Here is a 27,405-nt window from a genome sequence, read left to right on the forward strand (position 1 = left end):
ATCTCAACCTTCAGCTTTCCAGTGTCCTGACATCACGACCTTATAATTATCTTGTACCCATCTAGTCTAACATGTAAGGCCGAGACCCCACAAGGCGCCTATCACTACAGGACATGTCGGGGGGGCTCCTCCTCCTCCTCCGAGACGTGCACAGGAAGTCTGAGCAGCAGACGTGTTTTTTTAAGCAACACACATACAAAGATGAAACAAACAATGTGAATAAACAATTAACTTTCCTGCTTCGTGCTCATTTACTTTCACGCCCCCTCCTTAAAAAGCTTAAAACAAGTTTTCAACCATAGAATTGAATCATTTACGTTATGGGGACCTGCTTTTTGTCCCCACAAGGAAGACATGTCCCCATAATGTGACAACATGAGTAACACCTGGACCACACACACACACACACAGTGCCAGCACCAAACATTTGACACCGTCAGTAAATGAGACGACAAGAGAAGCATCTGCACAAACACACACCTCACCGGGATCGAACTGCTTCTCATGGCTCCACAGAGGAACCAGAAGTCGTGTGTTCACATGCAACCAACAACCAAGTTTCTAACCACAAACACGTCCATGAAAGAGTGAAACAGCTCCACGTGCTGCTGTGACCCCCCCGTGACACTGGCATCAAACAGATGTGTGAAGTGAATCCATAGATTTATTAAGTTACGTGAGGAAAAAACATCTGTCAGACACAGCTGTTGCAAAAGAGACGCTGCTCTCGTCCACGTCTGAAATCGAGAATCGTCTTTGAACTAGAATCCGACAAGTATAGTAATATAGAGAATCCACATTATGTTAGATGACGTTACACAAGAATACAACTACGTGAACGTTCATTGTTATGCAGATGAAACCCTGTTATATTTATCAATGAAGCCAGATGAAACCATAAAGACATAAATAACCTTTGCTACCAAGCTCAGGTTATCACACTCCGGCCTCCAGGCGCCTCAGAAACACATTATTTATTAATATCGTTATAGTTGACTTTAGAATTTGGACAAAGGTTGTGAAATGATTGTCGGGTTTGGGTTCGGTCACGTCGGCATGTTTTTACGGTGCAACTTCCTGTAAACATTTTGCTCGAGTCGGGTTCGGACACAAAAGTCAAGTTGGGGTCAGACTTGGTGAGTTTGCTTCGGAGACAAAACTCGACGACAAATAAAAATTTTGGATTATTACAATTCCTCATCACCCGGCTGCTTCTACACGTCTCTAGAGACGGTTGATCCAGAAAGCTGCTGTGGAACTGCAAACCACCGACTTCCCCTCGTGATTCTCGGCAACACTTATTATTTTTGATTATGCTTATTCATCTCCATGTGGAACTTGACATTGTACTATTGTGCTCTGCTCCACCCCCCCACCCCCCCCCACAAACAGCTGATGTTTGCAGAGTCAGACTCTGGTTCAGCCTGAGGTTTCACCCTGTGAGAATACGGTCTAAACCTGCTCTTTATGAAAATGGCACTATATATAAATGTGGTACTATGTAAATAAAACTGACGTGACATAAAACCATCAAAAAGCAACACACTGTCTGAACCGTAACACGAACTAGGAGAAGTTCTCTGGGTGACTTGTCTGTAGAGAGCAGCCGTTACTCTGTGTAGAATCATTTCTTCCTCTCATTAAAGAAGCCGTCTCCGTCTTTAAAAAGCCAAACAGCCCATAAAGTTCACATCCAGGATGAACTATTTGAATTGAACTCACCCATGGAGCGCTGCATCAGCCGTGTAGTTCCTCTGTCCGCGACTGTCATCAGGGGTTTGAGTCCTGCACAGCGTCGCTCCTGCCCACTTCACTTCCTGGCGTTTCAGAGCTACTGTACAAATGTGTCATGACACCCTCCCTTCGACCACAAGAGAAACCGGCTGCGACGTGGTTCTGCTCACAGAGTGCACTCCTCAGCAGTATTTACTACTTCGTGGTGTAATACAAACCCCGGTTTACAGGATTTGAGAAAGTCCTTTGAATCAGGAATCAGCTCATAACTGTGACAGCATTGTGTATTTATTTTAATACACACACGTATCAGGTTTCAACGGCTGTATGGCTGCAGGAGTTCATGAATAACTTCCCCTTTACAGACGGATCATTCCTCCAACGTCTGCTCAGCAATTATGTCATAAACAAACACCCACAGTGAAGTCTGTGTCCATAGTCTAAAACTAAATCAGCTGTGGGTGTAGGGACCATTTTTATAGATTTTATTGTGAATTTGAAACCGCTGGAGACAATAAGCATATTGTTGTAGACTGGGTTCTACTATAGTTTTTACTTATTCACCAAATCGTGCTCCAGAACTTTTCCTGCAGCCTCCTGGGAAAATGTCCAGAAAATGTCAGAGTGAGCGAGTGGACGTGTTGACGAGGTTTCTAACACGTGACGGACGTGAAACTGGAAGAACACAAATATCTCAGGATGAAGAAGAGGAGCCGTTCACGTAGAAGACGAAGACGTCAACTTGGAAAGACGAGGAGATTCCAGAGCTTTTGGTGATGAGGGCCGATTTCCTAACGGCTTTAGTCTCACTCCGTGGATTCTTCCTTGTTGTGGCACGATGCCCCAGAGGTGGCTGCAGGGGGCGCTGTTGCTAAGTGAAAGTGACATAGTGCTGCTTTAATGATAAAAACTATCAATGCACGATACAGCTTGATGATGAACGACACATCCACGTTGTTGTGTTGTTCTTGTGTTGTCAGTCCTTTGTCTCAGGTGTACAGAGAGACTCCTGTGATCTGGTTTCTGGAGCAAACGTCATCTCCGCTCATTCATCTCATGGCTCATTTCTAGGTATATTTTTTTTCAGTCTGGAATCTGAACCTCAGACAGGAAGAGTCAATTCACTGCGGCTTTCCTTTGTCTGTGTGCAGGCGGTAATCACAGGGATCTGTAGGGGAGTGAGCGCTTCCCTCCACCGCGACTCATCTGCCTGCAGCGTCTGTGTAGTCTGAGCTTTGTCCCGCTGATAAACAAGCCTCTGTGCTGAGGTTTAAACAAAGGAATAGTCGTGGGACGTCGAGCCGGTGAAACGCAGACACAGAATAGATTAATATTTACGTAATATCCCGCTTAAGACTTTTCTGTTGACAGATTTGCGTAGCTATCTTCATCAGGACTCTGCATTGTCTTGCATTCATTCTGCACAGCCAACCAGGGCCAGTCCGTGCGAAGCCCAGTGAAATCATTTGAATTATTTTGCGTCTGTGTTGGAGTGATTTGCATGTTGTGGTTTTTGTTCTGTAAACGGGATAAAGACAGAAGATGGGTGTGTAGGTGTGGGTGTGAGAACGTGGTGGGTGACTTGGGTTGGTGGGCGTTGTGTGGAAATAGAAACTGCTCAGGTTTGTCTTTGTTCAGCAAATAGTGAGAACATTGAGGTTTATGTTTAGGGACTAAACACATGTGTATGTTTTATACATACAATTGTTTATTTCATCCATGGGAGACTGTTTGGTTGGGATCTTTTCTATTGGCTTGTTTGACATTTTGTCTTTGACTGAAAATGTCCAGTCTTCAGGTTTTACAGTTTAAAAAATGCTTTAAATAATTAAAAATGTCCACAGTGTCTTCACCGCAGGCTGTAACATGTCAACTCTTCTCTTACTGTCTTCAAATCTGGTTTCTGGGCTTATATTTCCTTTGGTATCATCCATCCATTTCCTTCCACTTATCTGAGGTCCGGACATCCTTCTCCCCTGCTACATCCAGATAGGATGTCCAGTTCCTCCAGCGAGTTCTGGGTCTGACCTGGGGTCTCCTCCCAGTCGGGCGTGCCTTGAGGCCCATGGAGGAGCCCTGATAAGACGCCTGAGTCACCGCAACTGACCGTTTGTGACGTGAAGGGGCGGCGGCTCTAGGCCGAGCTCCCTCCGGACGTCTGAACTCCTCACACACCGTCTCTGAGGCTGAGCTCAGCCACCCGACAGAGAAAAATCAATTCTGGCTGCTTGCACCTGCAGTCTCATTCTTTCAGTGACTATCTGGAGGTCACAGACGACCACCTGCTTCACGCTCGGCTGCAAACAGCGCCAGTGAAACCCCCCACAACTGTCAGTAAACAGGACGGTCCCGTATGTGAGCCAACATAACGGCAGCGTGGAAGAACAGCACATCGGCTGACTTATACCACCTGATCACATCTTACACAGAACACACGGTGATGCAGAGCCACGGTCTTCAAGCCTGATTCCGTAGAAGAAAGAAAAGCACAACACTGAACAGCCAGTGATGGAAAAACTGAAGACGTCTCTCAGCTTCATTTTTAAATATTGAAGGTATATTTGGTGCTGAGTTAAAAGTCCCTGTGTTCTTTAAGTGGGCGGCGGGAGATAATCAAATATATGTGTATGTTTCCATGTACACAACAAGAAATACAGCACCGAGCTAACCACAGAACTGGCGACTTCCTGTGTTTGAAGAATGACTGCCGCGTCCGTTTCAGACCACTGACTTCCTTCTCACTGCGTCTGTACAGTGGGTTTCTCACAGACGCTTCAGTCGTGTGTGTGTGCGTTAAACTAAATACCTTAACATACCAAAAACAAACATACCTCACTTAACATATCAAACTGTGTTAGAAAATCAAACTGTTGCTGCAGATAAAGGTTCAACGCGTGGACACGAGCTGGTCTCGTCGTACCCGGAATCAGATCCAGGTGGAATCGGGTCATGGATGTGTGATGCATTGTATAATATTCCTATATTTTGTTTTAATGGATTCTCTCTGAGTTCCTTTGACTGAAAAATGCGCCGTAAATAAAATTGCCATGACGGAGGCCAAGGTCTGGCCGCAATGAATCCTGGGAAACGGAGACGGATCCACCTGCTCCACGTCCGTTACCTGGGAACGGAAAGACGCATTTAAAAGGAGCCTACGAAATGGGACAGACGAGTCCTGCTGCTGGTCTAATGAAGCCTCTGAGCGGGACTGAGTGGCCGATAGAAGCTAGCTCGCATGGCTAGCTACGTAGTCTGCAGACTGAGAATGAGGACGTAGCAGTTTCTGGTTTAACAGGACGTTGAAGCTCTTAAAGACGTTGGTGTGAAACCTGAGATTCCAAAGAACCTACACACAAATAAAGGTGTCTATTTGTGTCTATTTGTGTGCGAGAGGATCCAGTGGGTGTGTGTTTGTGAGAGTGTTAAAGGGGATGTTTGCCCTGTCGGGACAGTGCGAGGCGGCCGCCCCACACGTCACACTGCAGCTCCTCCTCCCACGCTTCTCACAGAGAGGAACCCACGGCTCTATTATTATCATGACTGACAGGAAACATGTTGAACCACACCAGCGAACTGAGTCGACTTTCACTCGTCTCCCAAGTCTCTGACTCATCTCTTCCTCCCTGTTGTTTGTTCTGACGCTCGTTTCTTTCGGCTTCTCTCGCTCTCGCTCTCTTTTCTGCTTCAGGACTTTTAGTTTTTCTTACAGTTTTTTTTCCTCTGCTTCCTGCACATGTCGTGAAATGACCAGTTCACCACTTCCCCTGCTTTTCTCTGTTACCCTGAGCTGTGAATAAATTAATTATTGTTAGTTGTGCTTAGAGAATTAAAACCAACTTGCACACAGGGACTATTTTCTATCAAGAATAGTTTTGAAACATTTATTCAACATTTACAACTGACTTTTTAAAATACTGACGGTTTATCAACATAAACATTTACGTTGAGTTTATATTCATAACTTTCAGCTTTTAACAGTGAAAAGTGAATGATGATTTAAAGCAGAAGACGGAGTCTGTTGAATTTCTACATTTATCTGAAACCAAAATCTTTCTCTGACTATAACAAGTGTAAATCTGACACGTGTGAGATGTGTGGATTTCACACTTGTGCTGAAAAACATGTCTTTGCACTGTTTTAAATTAAAAAAAAGTTTTTACTTTGTCTGTAGATATATTTTTTCTTATTTGTGCAGTTTTATAATGTAATAATATTAAAAAATAACTTGAATTTATATAGCACCTTTAAAAAGACCTGAGGACGATTTACATGAGTCTGTGGGGACGAAAAGACAAAAGAAAAGAAAAGAAAGTAAAACAGGACAGAAATGAACTAATGTCCAACATTTTATTTCCACAGTGTTTTTGGCTTGTTGCACTGTTATAGAATAAAAGAAAAGTAAAGAAAGTTATTGTCTGACTTCATTCATATAAATGTACTATGATGTGTTTGACCACTGAGTGTGTAGGAGCTGTGGCTGAAGAGGGGGATGCTGCCCCCTGGTGGCAAATAGAGTGCAGACACAAAACAATAAAAGGCTGGTGAAAAACACATGAAAATTCAAATCCAGAATAAAACAATGGCACCCCATAGTGGCGAACTGTTTGCACTGCACACTCTAGGTCCAGAGCTTCGACTTCACTTTGTACAAATCTCTGTCTTTGCCTCTCTCTAAAATAATAATAATAAATAGAATTAAATACATTTATAGTATCCTCCATAAAAGCTTCCTATCGCTGCTCAGCAACTAAACGAGATGTTAAACTCTCCATCCTTCTCCTCTCTCACGTCTCTCTCTGTCCTTTTGTCACCATCGCTCTTTCTCTGCTTGGATTCTCGAGCTCGTTAAAACAGCTTTTTATAGGTTTTGTTAAAACCTTTGAGGAAACGGAAGAAAGAAATAACAAGAAAGCCATCAGCGATTAAAATAGCAGCTTCGCGGAGCCAATTTAGTGTCAAATGAACTGAGAAAACACAATAAAATCCACAAAGAAAAGAGGGTTTCCTCTAATTAAACTTTTTACAGGCTGAGTTTCTTCTGTGAACGGGACCCAGAAATACGCCTGTGTCTCATATTAAGGAGGAACAATAAAAAACGCTCTCACTCTTCACTGAAAACACTCATTAATACCTGATTAATGCATTGGATAATTAATGAACAGATGAATGTAAAGGGAAGCAGGAGAGGAGGAATTTAACCTAAACAGAATTTATAATAAAGCAAAGAAATTCAACTCGAGGTCGTAGATAATTAACATCGTTATTTACATCCAATGTTCTTTATGAATACACAATAAGCGGTAGAAAGAATAAACGTATTTCTGCCTTTTCAAAGACGATGTACTAAAAACCCATTGGATGCATTATTTAAAGCTCTCTAGCGCCTCCTAGGGTTGGGAAGAGTGATGCAACTGATGGGAGGGGGTGCCAGTGATCAAGCTACTTGAAGAGGCTTCAGTGTAAAACATATATTAGAACTGTGTGAATGACTGTGGCTGTTAAGAGACGACACGTGGTTTGTAAAAAGTTGTGAAACTTTTTCAGCAACTTCAGTTTTACTTCCACTGCAGCAAATTGATTAGATTTCTTCTTCTCCTTGCTGCTTCCCAACATGCATTGCATCTCTGCGAGCGGGAATGAAGTTTATCTGCAGATTGGGGCGAGAAAGTGAGATCTGATCTGAGGTCTGATTCACGAGACCCGTGTGGGGCCACATGTTAATGCCGGGTGTGCACGGGGCCAGACAACCACGGAGCTGGAGACACAGGGAGGATTTACAAAGTCCACACAGAAAGACCTCGGCCGAACCGGGATTCAAACCGGGAACTTTCTTGTTGAGAGGCGACGGTGCAAACCTCAAGAAAATGATCATTAATAATCATTCATTTGGATTTGAAAGAGCTAAAAGCAGGACTTTGTTTATCTTCTGTTACTCTACTGACAATGATGTTGTAAATGTAAACACCACTTCCTTGCCCAGACTCTGCAACATGAACAGATTCTGCTGCTGCTGCTGATGTGTCCATGAGCAACAGCGATGGAAAAAAAACACATATTTCCTGTAATACCTTATTTGTGATGGAAAGTGACTGATTTATAAATGTTCCCTGGAAAGATTCACACTTCACTTCCACTGAATGACCTCAGGAGTAAAAATAGACTCGCGTGGGGATTTTCATTTTAAGCTTCAGACCTTAAGTGAATTTACTCACATTACAATGACGTTCACAATAATACGGTGACCTGCGATTTTCTAAAAATAGCAAGTGAGACACTGAGTGACATATTTGAGTAAATGTTTATCCAGTGGAGTGAAACCTCGGCGGCTCTGAATCGCCCACTCACACAAGCTGAGGTGAGGATTTCAAAAAACACGGCGCTGATTCCAGTTAATGGAAAACGTCATCGGTGCAGACACACGACAGAACGTGGAAAATGTGGTGAGAATAGATTTCCCATCTGTCAACTGTCTCAGAGTGTTTTCATTATAAGAGCCATCATCAGAACCACAAATAAAGATTTTGAATATGATATTAGACACAAACCCTGATATGAGCCGGTGGAAACTGTTCCAGCGACATAAAGAAGTGACTTTCAAGGAATGAAATGTAAATAATAAGAGCAAACAACTCGATTAAAAAAGGATTTCCTGTAAATAAGCAAAGGGATTTTATTAAGTTTATTTCTGACTGAGTCAGTTCCCGCTGCCGATGCAGAGAAGAGGAGACTCTAAGTCAAAATTAAATGTTCATTCATTATCATGGGAAATCATTTAATAAAAAACATTGTACGATTTAGTTTTGAATCCAATGAATCTACTCTTCAACTTCATTCCTCAATCGTCTGGTCTGTAATTCCTCCAGTGACGTTTCTCTTGAATCCAGGTGTGTCGGTCAGTTTGCTTCTGATCTCTGCCACGTCCAGTTGTTTTCTCGTTTCCTGGGATCTTCACCCCCTAATCTCGTCGCACGCCCTCCTCCTGCTTCCACAATCCAGACTCTTCACTAATAAATCTTTCTGCCTCCAAGTTCTTGTTCTGCGATTCAGGTCAAAAAGTGAGTCCTTATTAGACGTTTAGAGTTTGATAGGTTGATGTGGAGCTAAAGGGAAAATCCGGGGTAGATAATATCACGAGGTTTAATACGATGGAAACCACGACCGAGCCTTCAAATAGTTGTTTTGACGTTTCTCTCTGACTCAAAGTGTTGTAGTGACAGTCCAGCACTTCTGTCTCTGCTCATAACATATTTACAAAGTAGAATCCATGTCCGTGGGTCCACCGAGCCACAGAGGAGGGTTATTGTGGGTCAGCAGCTCCAGTAAAACAACACGGGCGGGTTTCAGGCCACAGGTCCAGGGACGAGTGCCCATGTAAGGACACTTCCTCCCCCAGAGACGGGGCCTCTTGGCCGTGCTCGCCGACTGGGAGCCTCCTCCGCCCGGCACTCTGTAATTACTGATGGTCGCTGCGTCGAGGGCTTCAGCCTCGGAGCCACGTTCGTGTTGGTTCAGAGGCTGAGGAGCTGCCTCCAGACGTGTTTCCAATTAGGGCCGAGAAAACACGTGTGTAAACATGTAATCACATATTCACACATGTACAGGAAGCTCCAGCAGAATATGTGCTTCTACTTACCCATGTTGTGTGTGTGTGGGGGTAAGTGCGAAAAAACACTTCACACATTCACACCTTTCAGAAATGTTTGAATTGTATAAAAGCTGGATAAAGTTTCATGTATTGGATGTAAGAGGAGTTTAATTTGAACGTATAATATGTCACTTAAGCAGCTTGAGGGTTTGAGGAAGTTGTGAAGCAGCGTGGGATGATGGGAGTTCACCAGTATCACCACTGCTGATGAAAATCTAGCTGGTGCAAATAGCAGCGGTGTCGGTAAAAAGCCAACATCTTTACTCACAAGCTTCTTGGTCATACACTGAAGGTCAGAGGTCATTCTGAGTGATTCAAAATCCAGTAAAACAAAGGCCTGCATTTAAAGATCGTCATGTCTCTCTGTTCTGAGTTCTCTAAACACCAAACAACAAAACCCTGACTCATACTTTTATTTCCCTGGATCTCGTACGTGGATGCTACGTAAATACAGCACATATTTAAATCCTCTACTGTGCAGTATTAATATTTGCAGTGAATCTTTACTGGAGAAAGAAATGGCTCGTAAATATATGAAAAACTAAGCGAAATGAAATATCTAAATATCGCAGCGCTCTCCCTCAGGTTGAGAAATGTGCTGACTGGCCATCGGAGGCCCAGTTCAGCGGTGTCGTCGTGGTCAGTGGTCAATGACAAAGCTTGTTTTGGGTATTCCTGCTTTTAATCTCACTGATGGATTTATAACATGTCGGAAAAAATGGGTAACCTCCAAAACCATGGGGCAGTACAGAGACCAGTCTGGGGCGAGTGGGGTTACAGCTGAGTCGGCTGCCAACTGTATCAGAGGTTTAACTTCTCAGAACAGATGCTCTCCAGGACAAAGCTGTCTGAGAGTCTGAAGCCGACCGTAGACTGTAAACAAGACATCTCCACTTCCTCCCACCATCCATCAACAACGCTAAAAGATGTCGGAAACATTTGGAGCCAGAGTCTGCGCAGTATAGCAATTGGGGGAAGAAGCTGTGTTTCCAAAGTTCAGCTGAAACACACACGACCAATCACGATATTTAACCTTGAACTTAACTAATTAAAACCAAACTTATCAGGCGTCCACATTCCCGCCGGTGTAAAAGCAGTTTGGACCTTTCTCTCTGTGAAGTGACTGAAACATGAGGTTGACGTGAGGTCACTCGCAGCTTCCAGAGGCGACGGCTCCTTCACTTCCTGCGTTATTTCAGGACGATGCACACAAGCGTACGGAGGCTCCCTGTGGTCACGACACAAATTCTTGAGGCCACATTGAGCTGCGATGGATGCAGAGTGAATTTTGGCGTCTGCATGAGATGCCGTGATTATGTCTGCTGTGTTTCCCCCGGCGTTCAGTGGGCCGTTCAGCTCTTCCATAGCATAGTACGGTATGGAATGTCACGGTGACCACCAAACATATTTTTATTCATATATTGAAACCATGATTTGAGGTTCTGACGGGACGTGACGCTGCTGCGTCTCCACGACAGGAGAGTCACAACACAAAGATCTGTGAAGAAGGTCTATTATATATTTTTCCTTTTTTCATATATCCTGTTTAACAAGACTTTATTAAACTGCCACGTTTCAGAAGGGTTTCAGAAGTAGTTCATATACTAACACACCTGATAAAAATGATAATTAGTATTAACCCATTTCACTGAGCCTGTTTTAAATCGGACAGACGATTGACAATGAAAACACGTAAAATATAGATAAGGCAAATGACGTATGCGAACTACAAAACGTGTTGTTCAAAGAATCTTTACGGACGCACAGATCAAAGCAAAGACTCGCTTTCACACTTTCAAAGATGAGACACGAGAACAATGCATCACGTCTGTTAAAACGGCCTCACTCACAAATCTGGAAGTGGAGAATTCTTTACACTTAACCTGCTGCATTTCCAATTTCAACCTCTTTGCTGCCTCGACGTTTCATGTGAAGGTCTGAGACACAAACAGTGCGGCTTTATTGTAGTTTTAAATAGATTCAATGATTCAACTCGAAGTTGAAAATAAATAAAATGTGAGACGAAACCTCATTAAAGAAGATCATCATGCAGGCTGGGTCATGTCTCGTGGCAAAGAATAAAGAAACAAGTGACCACCTACACAAGTACCTAAACAAACACACACACACACACACACACACACACACACACACACACACACACACAGCAAGCCTGTGCACGTAACTAAACATCTTGAGGTTCTCAAAAACACATTTAGAATTTACAGTTCTCTGCAGTTCTCTGAGGGCAGACAGAGGATGAGTCTGCTGTCGTGTCACTGACCACACTACTGCACACACACACACACACACACACACACACACACACACACACACACACACACACACACACACACACACACACACACACACACACACACACGTCCATACAGGTTAAGATTTGAAGATGAAGATTTGATAGAAACCGATGCAAAACACACATGAAGGTAAACCTGTCAATCACTGTGGCGGAAAATTGCTTTCTCCATCTTCGAAGATCGTAATCGATATCCAGGTGAAGACTTCATCTTTCTCCATCATCGGTTTACAGTCCGATTAGTTTCTTTAATCACGCGACTCAACATTTTTTAATGCTCTCACTCAGAAACCTACGCTCACGCTCAAATATACGCCGCTTGCGCTCAGATTTCCCTTTTCTCTTTTCCTTGTGCTCACGCTACTTCTGCGCGTTACGTTTGAACATAGGAAAAAAACAAGTCTGTCAAAATTCCCCAACCTATAAAATTCCAGGTGAAGAGTTGACAAGTGAAATTGTTCCGCCCTTGTTGTGGGCGTGTTTTGTCTCTAGGTTCCTTTGACCAGGTTCATGAACTCCTCCCCTTCACAGCTTTATTATTACACCGGCTTCCTGTCGATGTGCTTTTCTCACCTATAAATAAATGTTATTATCAGTTAACACAATACAATGTGTAGTTATATGTGAACACAGATAGAAACCAGAGGCAGCTGCCGATCCCACAGTGAAAAATACGACACTGATCTCATCGTATCAACTGATGCTTGTTTCATTATAAACCAGCCTCACGTTTACGACAGTGAAAATCCAGCGTTTACTGCCTCGTCGTGGTCAAGTTTCCTTCAGATATCACGTATAAAGTCCGTTTATTAGACATTAATGAATCACTGGGGTCAGGAGCTGCTAGAAAACTTTATTTTTTAAATAGAAAGTGAAAACCAGATGTTTATGGGCAGCGAGTCCATGAGACATGATTCTATAACTTTTAAATTAAGGAAAGCACTTGTGTTTAGAATTATAAAGTGTTTTCTCTTTCTGGTTTATTCAAGTCATTTAAGATGTTACAGTGAAAACACTGGGTGGCTTTTCATACAACATATTATATCTGTCTCTGCTTCTTTAAATAACATACGCTAAAGTAACCTGAATATATACAGACGCCGTCGTACAGTCAACTCACTGCAGGTCTGTCGTCTTCCTGCCGTTTTTTTCCATAACATGCCGCGCCACAGAGAAAAGGGGTTTTCCAACAGCAGCTGCCATAGTTTATGTTGTAGGTCGAGAGAACAATAGATATGAACCTGTGGCTGCTGTCCGCCACAGTTATGCTGTATCACACACCACAGTGAGGCAGTGTATAACCTGAGGCTGGCTTGTTGTTGTGTCCTTTACTGTTCAGGACCAAACAAACTGCAGACGGGTTTTTCACCAGGTCACTGAAGGAGAAGGTTCTGGCCTCATCACCGTATGTGAAGGCTCAGAGATGCTGGTGTGGCTGCAGACTTCAGTTTCTTCTGCTGGTTTGAAGCCTCGAGTTTAACACGTTGTCCGGCGCCATCTTGGTTTTTTGAAACCAGACGTAACCCTATGTGGAGGAGCGGGGGGGGGGGTGGAGCCTGACTGAGAGCTAATGGACACTTCACGCCCACCTACACCCGTCACCTGCACCCATTGGACGCTAGCTGTCGATCACAGTATCCACGCGCCAACACATACAGAGATTTATTGACTATTTGACTTTGGATGGACCATAATTTGGACATAAACCTAAACTCTGGGCTCCCACCTTTGATTAGAGGGTGTTAACTTTTTTAAATGCATATAAAATCCCTCATTTTCGGTAAATAATGCGATGTTAAATCCTGCATTAATGTGTCTCATCAACGAACAGTCATAGAATTAAATGTATACATTAAAACACACATTTAAGTGTCTCTTCAAATTTGGGACGGATGTGGATTAAGTCTTTTTTCTCACTTTCTTTAAAATTGCAACACAGGACATTTTTCAACATTTTTCAATTACAACCATCGATGTAAAAACTCTAGATTTACCTCCTTCCTCTCCTCTCCTCTCCAATCCTCTTTTCACTTTTCATTCAGGCAGCGAGGAGCTGTCTGGAGCGTCTGACCACAACATGGCCACAACTGTCCATCTTCACCATCTTCACAGACAGAAATACCCCCGTGCAGCCACACCCTCGCACAGATATAGCACAGACTACACAGGCGATTGTGGGAAACTCTACCCAAAATATACGGAGCTACAATAACGACCTAAATCTCCGCAGAGACGTGACGAGCGAACAGGTAACGGGACCCAGTGACTTCTTTCTCTGAATATAAAGAAATCAAGCAAGAAGAAATCCTACAGAGCACAATTCTACAACAGGAAGACAGTAACCAACACATTTCTTTATTTTAATGGCACCACATTGGTTTGACTTTATGGTGGGTTTTACCACGCTGCTTGTTAAATATTATTGGTGAGCAGAATAAACCAAAACACAGACTGAACTTCCTATGAGACAGAAGCCAGCGCGACCGAAACCTCTGATGATTGTTGTCACGTCACAAGTTTTCGCCCACCACGGCGGTGTGTGTCAGAGCAGTGTGTGGAGCGAATAAATTACCCAAATAACTATCCCAATCAGAAACTGGAAAAGCATACGTCTCCTTTAAAATGAATTTAGTGTGATGCATGTGTATCGGCGAAATCTTTACATAACATCAAATTAACAGAGCGTAAAATGAAACTGGATTTGCGGAGGATCGATGACACGTCAGACAACGAGGCCTTTTTCTTCCATTGCAGCCGTAACGTCATCCATCGTCTCCTCCAGCAAAAAAAAGTTGTACTGCTCAACATCCGGATCTTTATCTGAACCCAAATCCGGCGCCACCCGGAGTAAATCCAGAATAAAATGAATTACACCGTCAGACAGAAACAACGGAAGACATAATATCTCGTCTGAAATGCCAAACTCTGCGTTGATGGAGATGATTGTAGACATGAGAGCGATGACATGTGGGGGCAGACGTTCTTGTGCTTAACACACACACAACGCACACGCGCACACACACACACACACACACACACACACACACACACACACACACACACACACACACACACACACACACACACACACTCTCCTTAGGCTCATAATTAGAGAAGGAATGTCTGACAGGGTTAGGTGGGGAACCACCCTGAGCCCCTCACACAGGAAGCTTGACGTATATTTCAGACCAGTAATTCAGAAGCTGCTCCGCTCTGCGTCTCTGTGCATGAAACTGACGAAGATCCAAGTATAAAAAAATCCCAAATTTAGCTGAAGCTTCTTATAGGGGAAAAAAAAGAAAAACAGTAGGTTTCTACATTTAGCGCTCCGTCATTACGAGCGACCATAAAGTGCAGAGCGCTGTCAGGACTTCAAATGCCAGAGCGATTCTCTCCGAATGCCATAAACTATAAGACGAAAAGCTCTTGGAAGAAATTAAAGCCGTTTAGTGACAACTTTGAAACTGCATATGACTCTCGAAGCTCATGTCAAAAAATCTAGAGTTTGGGAAGAGGGCGGCGTGCTTTCACATTTCTAGATAAAACGTTTGGCTAATGTTGCGATCAGGACAGAAAAAGTGACGATGGCCCACCGACCCTGTCAAGGACTCGCCGCTGCAGCGACCTTTATGTGGGTGTTGCATCCTGGGTACCTTTCTGAGGACGTGCACAACCTATGCACCAAACGGATGCAGGTTATGGAAGCAGCCATCTTGCAAAAGCGTGGACAGTTAATGCCACAGGCCTGATTCCGAAGGCTTCTGACTCGATTGTGCTGCATCACTCTCATGCGGGACTTCAGATATCTCTCTTTACTACAAGTCTCATTATACAACTCTCCTCCAGTGCCAGTGGAAACCAGTTTCATGCAGAATAGACACAGCTGTAGCTCTATATACAGACCGAAACCGTGTCTGTGCCAGACTACACCAGGACCAGAAAACGAGCGTCTGTAATTAGTGACAGAAAACCTGCTGTAATGTCAGAGTGAATCTAAAAGAGAGGGAAAGCTACGCACTGGAACAGCAGAGGGTGAAGTGATTATACAGCAGCTGAACATTTAGCTACGGCTGAATAAACATAATAAATGTACATCAACTCTGGCACAAACAAAAAAACTTAAAATAAACACCACAAGTGCTTTTTTTGAAAGTGAAGCAAGAAAACAACCTGAGCTCTCCAGGAAATTGAGTTTAGCTTTTTTACCTCCGACAAGGTAATAAGCAGCAAATCGAACCTGTTCCGAAAACTTTAATGACGGATAAAAGTTCCAGAGTGGGGGCGCAAACATGTTTGACACAACTCGAGCTTCTGTTTATTTTTAAAATGTCCGACGAGATCAGAAGCTGCCGCTTTATTCATGGGAACTACGATAGAAAAGCCAAAGGCCTGTTTGCATCGTGTGGATTCCCAGTCATTAAAACCCCGTAACTCACCAGTCATATTTCCCCACATGACAATCAGCCTGACAATCACACAGCATCCTTCATGAGCAAAGGCCGCTGCCACTCACTTTAGTTTTCTCTCGTCCAAACCAAAGTTGACTTTATTGTCGTTGTCGTATTTAGGTTTAGGTCTTGAAAACAGTTTTAACCTTGGAGTTGGACGTACGTGGTTCCTGTTGGACACACACTCACACTCGCAGCCATCAAAGAATCAGATTTCAAATATAATCATCCTCGAACAAAACTCGAGTTCAAATCCGATGTGCAGCACGCAAGGGACGTCAGCGTGATTAAATAAAAACAGCCGTAACGGTACTGCCTGCTCTAATCTGACGAGCAGACCCCGGAAGTGTTGAGACTGATAACACACAAGTTTAAGATGTGAGCCTGAATCTGAGGCCTCAGCTACTTGTAAAGATTTCATATTCCTTGTTTTTAAATGACCATGTGACTTCCTGTGTCACCACGACTTCAACACGTGATCCTAAGTGGCCTCCTGGTGTGTGTGAGAGAGAGAGAGAGAGAGAGAGAGAGAGAGAGAGAGTATGACCTGTGGTCTGTGAGGAATTTGGAAGTGATTAAAAACCCTGAAATAACAATCTTATTTTTGTGTTTTTTAAAAACATGTTTTGTGTGAAGCTGTTTTTTCTTCTTCTCTCTCTCTTTTTATATTTTCATTTGGAGCACGAAACCCAAGTCAGCTTTAAAATCAGCAACTAAACCGGTTGCCAGGTTTGATTCCTCGTCAGGCTCAGTTTTAGAGCTTTCCACCAGATTAACAATATTATTCTTACTGAGCTCTGTTTGTGCTGCAGACGTCCAACAGTTGACAGTAATCCGCTGCAAATGGTCGACCTCAACCACATGAAGCCGGAGCCTTGTTGTATTTATTTCCTGCCTCAACAACTGCGGCTCCTTCAGACTTAATTGTTTATGGGAGAAGCAGAATTCACCGACAGTTTAACTTCGTCAAACAGAAACAAACAAACAAACTCTGTTTTTGGTGCAAACTGAGAGATTGTGCACGTTTGTTTACTGCGATTGACTTTAGCTTTTTCTCTGCTTCAATCCATCCATCATCGTTACTGTGCTTTTATAAGGGTTACAAGCAGCTGGAGGCAGATATTGGATATTGGGCGATGTACGTCCTGGACAGGTCGACCACGTATCGCTGGGCTGACGGAATTAGAGTCACCAATCAACCAATTGGACTGTGGGAGCAAGCCGGAGAACATGGAAAACACACGGAGAGACCTGGGATCTGAACCAGGAACTGTCTCGCTGTGAGGTGACGGTGCTACCCACTGAACCACCGTGCCGCCAAGCGCTAAGAAGAAGCAGTTGTAAACTCCAAAAAGGATCCAAAGCCTTGTTAGTGGCTCCGAGACGAACAAATACAGATTTTTATTGTCTTCAGAAGTTTAATTGAGGGTAATCTCCTTGGTGATGAAACTTTTTGACAAACTTCTTGAATAGATGAGATGGTTTGGTCTTCACAGGAATACAAAAACACAAATGTGGACACACACACACACACACACACACCCACACACACACACACACACACAACACACACACACACACCCACACACAACACAACACACGCTGGTTTCTCACTTTTCTTCTTTTATGTCGTGTTCCTGTCTGCCAGCCAGTGTCAACCACATTTATAGGCTGAACAGTGTGTGTGTGTGTGTGTGTGTGTGTGTGTTTGGTGCATGTGAGAAAGACTGTGTGTGTGTGTGTGTGTGTGTGTGTGTGTGTGTGTGTCTGTGTGAAACTCCACAGCGAGTCCTGTCATCTCCACCACATCTGACCTCGAGCAACATCCATTAATGATCTCGTATATACTTTTTATAATCACAGAATTTGATGGACTAATGTTCTATTAAAAAAACGCAGCAATTAGCCAGAAGACACAAATGTCCCGAGGTCGCTGTTAAAACGAGATTATTTCCACGATATGGCGACCGCAGAGTTTGAGAATTGAACGTGACCAATGACATCAGCCTCACAATACGTGTGTGTGTGTGTGTGTGTGTGTGAGTGTGTGTGAGTGTTGATGGCGAGTTGTTGATAGAACTCCGTCCTCCATCGTTGTGTGTTGCTGGTCTGTTTTTTGCGTTTATTCCAAAATAAACTTTTCACACCAACGCTTCTCACCGCTCTTACTTCTTTTTATTCCAGATGCTGGAAACTGTCGGAGGTCTCACAGGAGACTCAGTGTTCCAGACCAGTTCAAACTGTGTTCCAGACCAGTTCATCCTCCGCTCGTCTGGTTTGATGTTTTTACTGTTACGACCTTTGTTTCTTCTTTAGTGCTGCAGCGGTTTGTGTTAGATGGAGTTTTCTTCTTCGGACTGTTTGGTGACCCTGGTTTCTTCTTTATTACAAACACACACACACACACAAATAATTATACGAACATGACTCACACCAAAGTGAAGCCAAAGCCCCCTGGTGGCTGGCTGCAGTATAGGCCATGAACCCTGCCATCTCCATGTCAGCAGAGGGGACATGGATCCAAACAACAAATGTCTAATAACTTTTTTCCAAAGATGGTTTCTGTCACACTGACGAGCCGCGGCGATGTGAGAGGTGACGCACCGTCGCTAACATGGCGTTAACTCGCTAACCACATATCCTGCCTCATAGTGCGGGAAATCTGTAATACTCACATAAACAAAACATTTAACAGAGGTTCAGACTTCATCCAGCGAGTCCCGACAGATTCATTCCAGACACGTCTGATGTCTCATTCTCCTTAACTCCTCTATTAACTCTGTTCCAACAACTGTAAACTCTAAATCACTCATGTTGTCACACACACACGCACACACACACACACACACACACACACACACACACACACACACACACACACACACACACACACACACACACACACACACACACACGTGTCCAGGGTTCGAGGTTTAAATAACTAATTTATTTGTGTTCCTCACGTATATAGAAGGGCAACTATATTATTTGAGGTAAAATACGCAGCAATTTTCTTGAAAAAGCAACAGAGTCGGTCAGAAGTTGGATATCAGGTTCATATGAAGACAAATCCGACGCGACTCTTCAACGCAGACCTCTTTAAAAACACAAACAAGATCAGATCTATAACCTTCGAACCATTAAACAGTTCTCCGGGGTCGTACAAGACTGAGCAGGACGCTCCCGCCGTGGTTCATGTGCGACATACCTCCGCGTGTCGGCAGGAGAGGAAAGTGTTGTGTAATTGTACGTTTGTGACTCTCGAGGCCTCACAACTCATCAAGCTGTCAGAGTTCAACACGTCTGCACAATCAAAGTCATGACTCGCTGTCACTGCAATCAGACCGGCAGTGTGAGAGGTGTCTGTGCAGGTGTATCAGCGTGTTCGTATATATTCTGATCCCTGCACGTGTCTAATTCGATTTATTGTCTTTATGTTGTCTTATGGAAACATCTCATTGTTTTGTGTGACCTCTATAAACAGACTCCTCATGTGAATATGCAGAATCTGTTTGGGTTTGGGTTTCAGTTTCTAGTTTGACCAATCGGGTTTGAGCAGGCTTTGATTGGCCGAAGGTAAAACTGGAACACGCTAACCGAAATGTTCACAAAACGACAGCTGATTGCGAAGGTGCAAATTTTCCCGCCTTACTAACGATGCTGCTCAAGGATTTAAAATCTTCTGGTTTGTCTGCTCCAAAATGAAATGCATTTAAATGTAAACAAACTGTACGTCTGGATGAAAGTATGCATTTGTGTATAAAGTGTTTAAGCGACGGACAAGTCTGTGAGAGCATCAAACATCAGCACAGACAGACTCAGGCATTCTACTGTAATTGCAGGTTGAATTTAGGTGAAATTTTACTGCACGAACAAATCAGATTTAATGATTCTGTCGACTCAACGATGCTGTAAAATACAAATTACCTGGGAATTCAGGGAATGCACGTCTGTCTGGATTCCACCATGAATGAACCCTAATACTGAGTTTATACTCAATACCACAATAAGTTGGGGAAGTAGATCCACATTTAAATTCATATGCACCAAACTGCACCAACTTGTCATCAAGAGCCGTTAATAATTCTCTGAGGAATCAAATTAAAGGTAAAACTTTCAACTTTCTTGTCTTTAAAATGTATTCACAGGCTCCTTTTCATGCAACAACCCACACACACACAACTTCCCCTCTCTTTTTTCAACAGTTTCAGACAAATCAGTCTGAGAGTCAGATGATTTTCCTCCGTCTGTGAGGAAGCTGAATCATTGTCATACCACCCGTCGCTCTGCGCTGCTGCTTTTCCCAGAGCCTGTCACTGCATGTCCTTAAATTAACTTTATACACGTGTGTGCGGAGGAGAACAAATACATTCACATGCTTGTGTCTGGGTTGTAAGTGTCTGCATGTCTTTATCCATGTGTGTGTGTGTGTGTGTGTGTGTGTGTGTGTGTGTGTGTGTGTGTGTGTGTGTGTGTGTGTGTGTGTGTGTGTGTGTTTTGCCCCCGCACCACCACAGGAAGAGTGGGAGCGGGAGACGAGAGGTGGACCACGGCGCGGTTAACCACACAATGTCACGTGCCGCGAGCCGATTGGCTGCTGCCAGAGGATGGAGGGTTTATAAACCTCGGCTTCAGCAGCAGCATCACCGAGCAGCAAACACCACCCAGGAGATAAACTCAAGAGAAAACCTCCGTCCGCCTCTTTCTGCCCGACGTCCCTGCAGCTTCAGAACAAGGTCAGGATGAATATTTATCACACTGAATGTTGTGTTTGGGAGATTTTTGGGTGTGATGAGAGTTGGGAGTGCAGGTTCATATTAGAACAAGTTGCTGGAATTGTGCTTGTTTTAATTTAACGGATGCAACATTTAGAGATTAGCCCTGAAGTTCAAGTTCTTTCAAAACATACAATGTGGCCAAATGTATGTGGATAACTACTCTACTACTACTACTACTGTATTCTGGGTCTGGGGCTTGTTTTCAGGATTTGTGCCCCTCTGCTCAAAAGTGGGCACAATTCATTTTACAGCATGTAGAGATATTTTGAGACAATCGTGTTTTTACAACTTTGCAGCAACAGTTTGTGTTTCGTCCTCTACACTGAACTGGAACGCTGCTTGTGCTGATTGTGAGTCCAGTATCAGTGCTGGACCTCACTCACGATTCTGAGCAGCAGCCGGGTCTAAAATCATTTTGTGCAAAGTCGTCCCAGAAGAGTGGACGCATGGTCCTGGAATCCCGGGTCCAACTGTCCTATATGGTTTACATGCAGGGTGTCCACATACCTTTGGCCACATGACGTTTGCTCTTTATGGATTTTATCTAGTAACATCTAGTTTTACAACACACTACAACATGTGTGTGTGTGAGGAAGAGGAAGCGTCCGGCAGCAGGAAGTTCACCACTGGATTATGTGTGACATGACCAGGGTGGGACCTGGTAAACCACACAGAATAATCACACAGACAACACACACACACGCAGACTTAATGACGACCAGCTCAGTTAAACATTTTTAACTGAAGAGCTGAGGAGAGTTTTAAACAGGTTCAGGGAGAGTTTTTGGATCATCCTGCGACGTTTTAATTTTTACTACGTTAAGCTTAAACGAAGCCTCGTCTCCTTACAACCTCTCGTTCCTGTTACATGCTGCAACACTCTGAGGTACTCGCATTTCTAGAAGCGCGTGATCTTCCCTTCTTACGCTTAAAATCATTCGGTCTTAGAAGCACAAAGACAGAAAAGTATTCAGATGCAAAGATTATAGAAAAGTCTGCGCCGGTTCGTACATTTTGGAACAGAACCGGACTAAGCTCTAAGAAAACAGCTCCTAGCTTAACTTTAAACCAAATCTTAGTCTGAAAACCAATCATAGTGAGGACCAGACTCAATGTCCTCACAACGTCTGAAGCTGGAACCGGTCCTGACAAACATAGATGTAAAGAATTACACACACACACGGTCATAAGGGCGTCTATCATGTTTCTGCTGCTCTGTGGCTTTCCAGTTATAACCTGGTGAATTATATAGTATAAGAAGAGTCCATCATTAAAGATGGAGGAAGACACGCCCACAGCATACACACAAAAAGTAGAGCTACAGTAAAGGACGGGAGAAGAAGAAAACGTTTAATTATTACTGTAAAACTCCACTTTTGTAAAAAAAATACATATAATTTACTGCTGCCATCTTTCAATGAAACACATTAAAACACACAAACTACTAACGAGTATTTCCCATTTAGCCGAAGTCACACACTGTAGTTTATTTTTGACTCAAACACACACACACACACACACACACACACACACACACACACACACACACACACACACACACACACACACACACACACACACACACACACACACTATGACTCAAGCATAACATGCGTATTCATCCACAACAAACGCTGTATTTACTCATTTCTGGGGAATGTTTATCAAATCACGGTTCTTATGGCGACTTTGCAGGGAAATCAGAAAATATTTAGTGCCAATAGATTTACCCATTATGTCCATAATGCTCCTTTTGCACATTTGAGTTTGTACTAAAAACCTGGATTATCACAGTAAAGTTTTAACACTGTTCATATAGTGCTGTATAGTGTTTTAAACTAAATTTGTGTTGATATTAAAAGTATATCTCAATTGGAATCACACAAATGAATTTAAGTTCTTTCTAATATAAGTTAGCAATTGTGTTGATATAACTTCTTACCTTTAAATTCACGCTTAATTCATTTGTGTGTCACCAATTAAAGTAATTCTTCAATTTGGTCCAACAATCTTCTTTTCAGCACAACTCTAAATTATAATCATTCTGGTTTTTAAACTTTAAATCAAAACCCCCTCTTTTCTAAATCATACCCGTTATTTTCTCACGTCTTTTTGACCAAAATCTGCCAGAAACAGAAACATCCGGTCTCGTACTTTAACTCACCGCCCTCCAGAGTCATGTGATTATCCTCCACTGATGACAGAGGAGACGTTTCATCGTGTTGAGAAGGAGTTGTCAAGGACACATTACTGCTTGTTTGACTCTGTAATCAAGGACCTTAATGACTTCCTGTGACACAGACAGGAAGTGTCACCGCTAGTTAACGGTCAGGTGACCGGGCGGCCTCCGTTTTGAGGAAGGAATCTGGGGGCGAGAGAATTCGCTGACGAGACTTTTAAATGTGTGGCATCATCATTGAGTTTTGAGTATTTCGAATGATTATCCTTCATCGTTTTATTGTGTAGCTTCAACCTGCGTGTTTTTGTGTTTTTCCTTCCAGACAACAAACTCTGACACCATGAAAGTGGCCGTTGTTTTCATTCTGCTCTTCGCCACAGTTCTCTGTCGGCCGGTGAGTCGTCTCTCTCTCAAGTTTTGCTGAGCTGAGAACATCAGTCGATTAGATTTATTAACTTGATTTACCTTATTAATCTTGGATGAATACGTTTGTTTGCTTTCCAGGCGAAGAAAGTTTCTCTCAGCAGTTCAGAGAGCTCTGAGGAGGTGTTGAGACGACAAGCTGCCAAGAAGCAGGCGGCATTGGTTCCCCAGGCCCGTGTAGCACCGGTTCAGGTAAATTATTTCCTCTTATCTTGTCTTGTCTTTCCTCCTCAGCACATTTTCTAACCTCCCCATTTAGTCAAGAACCAAACCAATCAGCTGAAGCAGGGGCCTTGACCCTCAGGGGCCCACAAAACACAATTATCATAGATATTTGATGATATAAAAACAGGGTGATCGTGATCAACAGCCCTGATCGGTCGAGCCTGCAGAGTTTTTGAAACTCGTCATCTCACAGACCACATAACCGTGTTGTGGGGGAGGCACAACTCTGTCACCCACTTTTTGAAACCCATGAAATGAAAGGGCAGGTTGTAGAGTGGGTGTGTGGTTCCTGTGGATCAAAACACATTCCACTTCTTTCTTCTGTGTAAACCGTAAAAAGGAGCATCAATCACATTTGCTTGCTTGTCTCTGATGTTGCAGGCAGCTTCCTCCGCCTCAGACGAGAGCGCAGAGAGTTCAGAACAGGTGAGAGACATCAAATTCAAAAATTAAACAAAACAATCATTACTTTTCAAAACTGCTGATCCTGAAAACAATTCTGGTGAAGTTTAAGACTCCGGTTATGTGTGATTTTGGCCACAGGGGGCAGCAGTGGCTCCAGCACCGGAGGACACATCCGTCAGCCCAGACCCGACCCCGACCTCAGATACAACCGACAGCCAGGACAGTGAGGATGATGACGATGATGATGAAACAGAAGTGAGTAAAAAGACTTTTGTTGGATTTGGTTAAGGCTAGTTTTACCAAATGGTACCAGGATGAAGGTATATTTAACCCGATTTAAGAACCTTTGAATGTTTCGATCTTATAATATTCCACCACAAAGACACAATCTTTTATATAAACAAAAAATTATATGACACACATGACACAAGGACGCTCCTAAAACACCAAATCCCGTTTTTGGTCACTCATCCTCTCTCACCTCTGTGTCTCCAGGAAGATGAGGATGAATCTAGCGAAAGCTCAGAGTCTGGCGAGTCCTCCAGCCCGGCCCCCGCCACCGTCAGCCCCACGGTCTTCACAGAGGAGCCCATGATTGAAACCACCGAGGATCCCATCGTGCCGACCATCGTCTTCGACCCAGAAACAGCCCGTGGCGACAACTTGGGAAGATACCCCGGCGAATACAAATCCATCATCTACGTGGAGGACAAGTCCTACAACAAGTTGCCCTCTCCCTACAAGTCCTGGGAGTACGTCAACACAGGGAAGAAAGTGGCCTACGATATGACCGACGGCAACGAGGTGGAGAAGTCGCTGCCCGTGTATAAGGTAAAGATTAGTTTGAGCTTTGTGTGAGGGACAGGTAGCGATACATCAGTAGAGTCCGAATGAAATGTGATATATTTCAACTTCAGCCTTTTCTGCCGCACAATTCAAAACTTGCAAAGATTCAGTGGTTTTAAATGTTTCATCTGCAATTGTTTAGTATTCAAATTTAAATCAACTAAGAATATATTAAATATATCAAACAAGTATAAAGAAGACTCTTCCATTCAGGGTTTAATCAAACAAATCCTCTCTTCCCTCCCCTGCTACAACTCCAGGCTATTCAGGTCCACTCTGACATCCTGGAGGAGGACACCAGCACCCCTGAGATGGAGAGCCAGGGCCTGGACGCCACTCAGGACCCGGAAATCACCGCCCGCCAGGCCTCCCTCCCAGGAGAGGAAGAGGTCGTGAGTGCCAGCAATGCCACAACCAACGAAAGCTCCAGCGCCAGCTCCAGCGACAGCGCCAGCGCGGAGTCCCAGGACGAGGAGAGCAGCGAGGAGGCCACGGCCACGCCCGGGCCGCAGACAGTGACTCCGACGAGAGTGTGGAGGACGATTCAGATGAGGAGGTGGCCATACCTGACGCTACCACCGACATGCCAATGGTCATCACTGCCAAATAAGCCCCACCCATCCAGGAAACGGGCTGGATGGCGTCACGTCACATAAAAGATGTGGGCAAACTGCCTCCAGGTGCAAAAATAAAACCAAAACTCCACAACCTCTTTCCACTGCCGGGCCAAACAGGAACTGAACAGGCTTGATTATTATTGATTATATCTCTGTGATTATTTGTTGTTGAGGCAGAAATGCCTTTTCTAAACAGGTATATATATATTTTACTTGACCAGTCTTGGAAACCACCATGTTTGACTCTGCAGGGGGAAAGTGGTTGAAAGTGACGAGTTCTACCTTCAGCAGGAGGTTGACTGACCTCGTGACCTTTGTCCCGTCGCCTCTCCGCCGTGTTGCTGCAGGGTCCGGGGTCAAAACTGCAAAAAGAGCAAAGACACACACTTGAGTTCTAATATCTACACTAGCACAACACTGCATTTAATCATGAATTAACAACTGCAAAGTACAGTTTAATATTTATAATCATTTCAAGCATATTAACAAAAATAAAACTTGTCATTAAGTCGTCTCCCTGTGTGGCTTAGCTTTGTCGCTTGCTAGAATCAAACCTGCTGGTGTAGATGGAGAAACTCAAACCATCCCGGGCTCAAACGTACAACACAGTCCAGTTCATTTGCACAGTTCCTACCTACACTACATGTTGTTTGTCTCATGTCGTTTACTGTAATGTATCATATTGTACCATTTATAAAATTTTAATAAAGTTCTTTTTCGTAACAAAGACCGGATGTTTGTGTCCAGTTGTTTTAGATCATAGACTGTAAAGCTAAATTATCCCCAACGCCACAATCCTCTGCGTTGAAACCCAGTCTGTTTTAGACGTAGAGACAGGAAGTCCAGTGAGACAACGTAATATTGAAGCCGAATAAAAAAAAAGCAGAAATAAAGAGTCATGAATCTGTTCACAACTATTATAAGTGAAGAGATTTGTTTGCTTTGGTAAAGTCAGAGATTCCAACAGATCAAAACCTACAACTTCAAACAGATCAATGTGCTGCATAAAGCACAACAACCAACAAACACAGAAAACACACATTACCTAATTCAGTGTGTAGAATAAACTTAATTTATTATTATTAATTTCATCACTGTCCTTCTCCAGGACGTCCTTCAAAATACAGATTACAAACTTAAATGTTGCAATTAATAACTTTCCCCACTAGATGGGGCTGAGTCATTTTAAAGTTTGTCTCCTCTCTACAATAATGCAAATTAAAACAAAAACTTAATCTAAAAGGCAATGAACACGATTTTATGTAGTGGTTAGAAAGGGGCCTATCGTATCTAATCATACTTATTGTCACTAATTTACAAATGTATTTATATTTTGCTGCGATGCCCCACAGAAGCGTCAGTTCACCCAAACTTCATCAACACATTAATCATCTTCCTTTTTGGTTCTGTGCCCAACTGTGTTCAACAAGTTGAAGCACAAGTTTAAACAGAAACAAACATCAAGTTTTTAATCCCCAAGTTCCCGAAGCCTTATTTAATCTGGGAAAAGATGATTTTACGACAGTTAAAACGAGACAAACAGGACACACCCTCCTCAGTCCACACACTGCTGACAGATACACATTCTTGTTTTTAAAACATTTCACTTTTCTTTGTAAAGTTTCTCAATACTGAAGTTTGTGACACAGCTGCTGCCCCTTAGAAAGACTTTATTTTATTTGTATGTGTGTTTATGTCAGGCCATGATCTTTATATAAAAACTCTAACTAATGAATACTTTACTGACCAGTTAATAAAGGAAATGTGACTGAACAAAGACATGACCCT

At 43.2% G+C, this 27,405-nt stretch overlaps 1 protein-coding gene across 1 annotated transcript; it reads left to right on the top strand.

Annotated features, from left to right (window-relative positions):
- The first annotated feature begins 20,803 nt into the window (after positions 1-20,803).
- On the top strand, positions 20,804-26,130 carry spp1 (secreted phosphoprotein 1). The gene is given in 8 exon segments (XM_035184836.2): positions 20,804-20,880; positions 23,424-23,495; positions 23,606-23,716; positions 24,131-24,175; positions 24,293-24,409; positions 24,650-24,985; positions 25,261-25,504; positions 25,507-26,130. Coding segments are annotated over 7 exon segments (1,011 nt in total). The 5' UTR covers positions 20,804-20,880; positions 23,424-23,441; the 3' UTR covers positions 25,611-26,130.
- The last annotated feature ends 1,275 nt before the right edge of the window (positions 26,131-27,405 follow it).

This window comes from Hippoglossus stenolepis, chromosome 18, assembly GCF_022539355.2.
Source record: "Hippoglossus stenolepis isolate QCI-W04-F060 chromosome 18, HSTE1.2, whole genome shotgun sequence".
NCBI classification, from domain to species: domain Eukaryota; kingdom Metazoa; phylum Chordata; class Actinopteri; order Pleuronectiformes; family Pleuronectidae; genus Hippoglossus; species Hippoglossus stenolepis.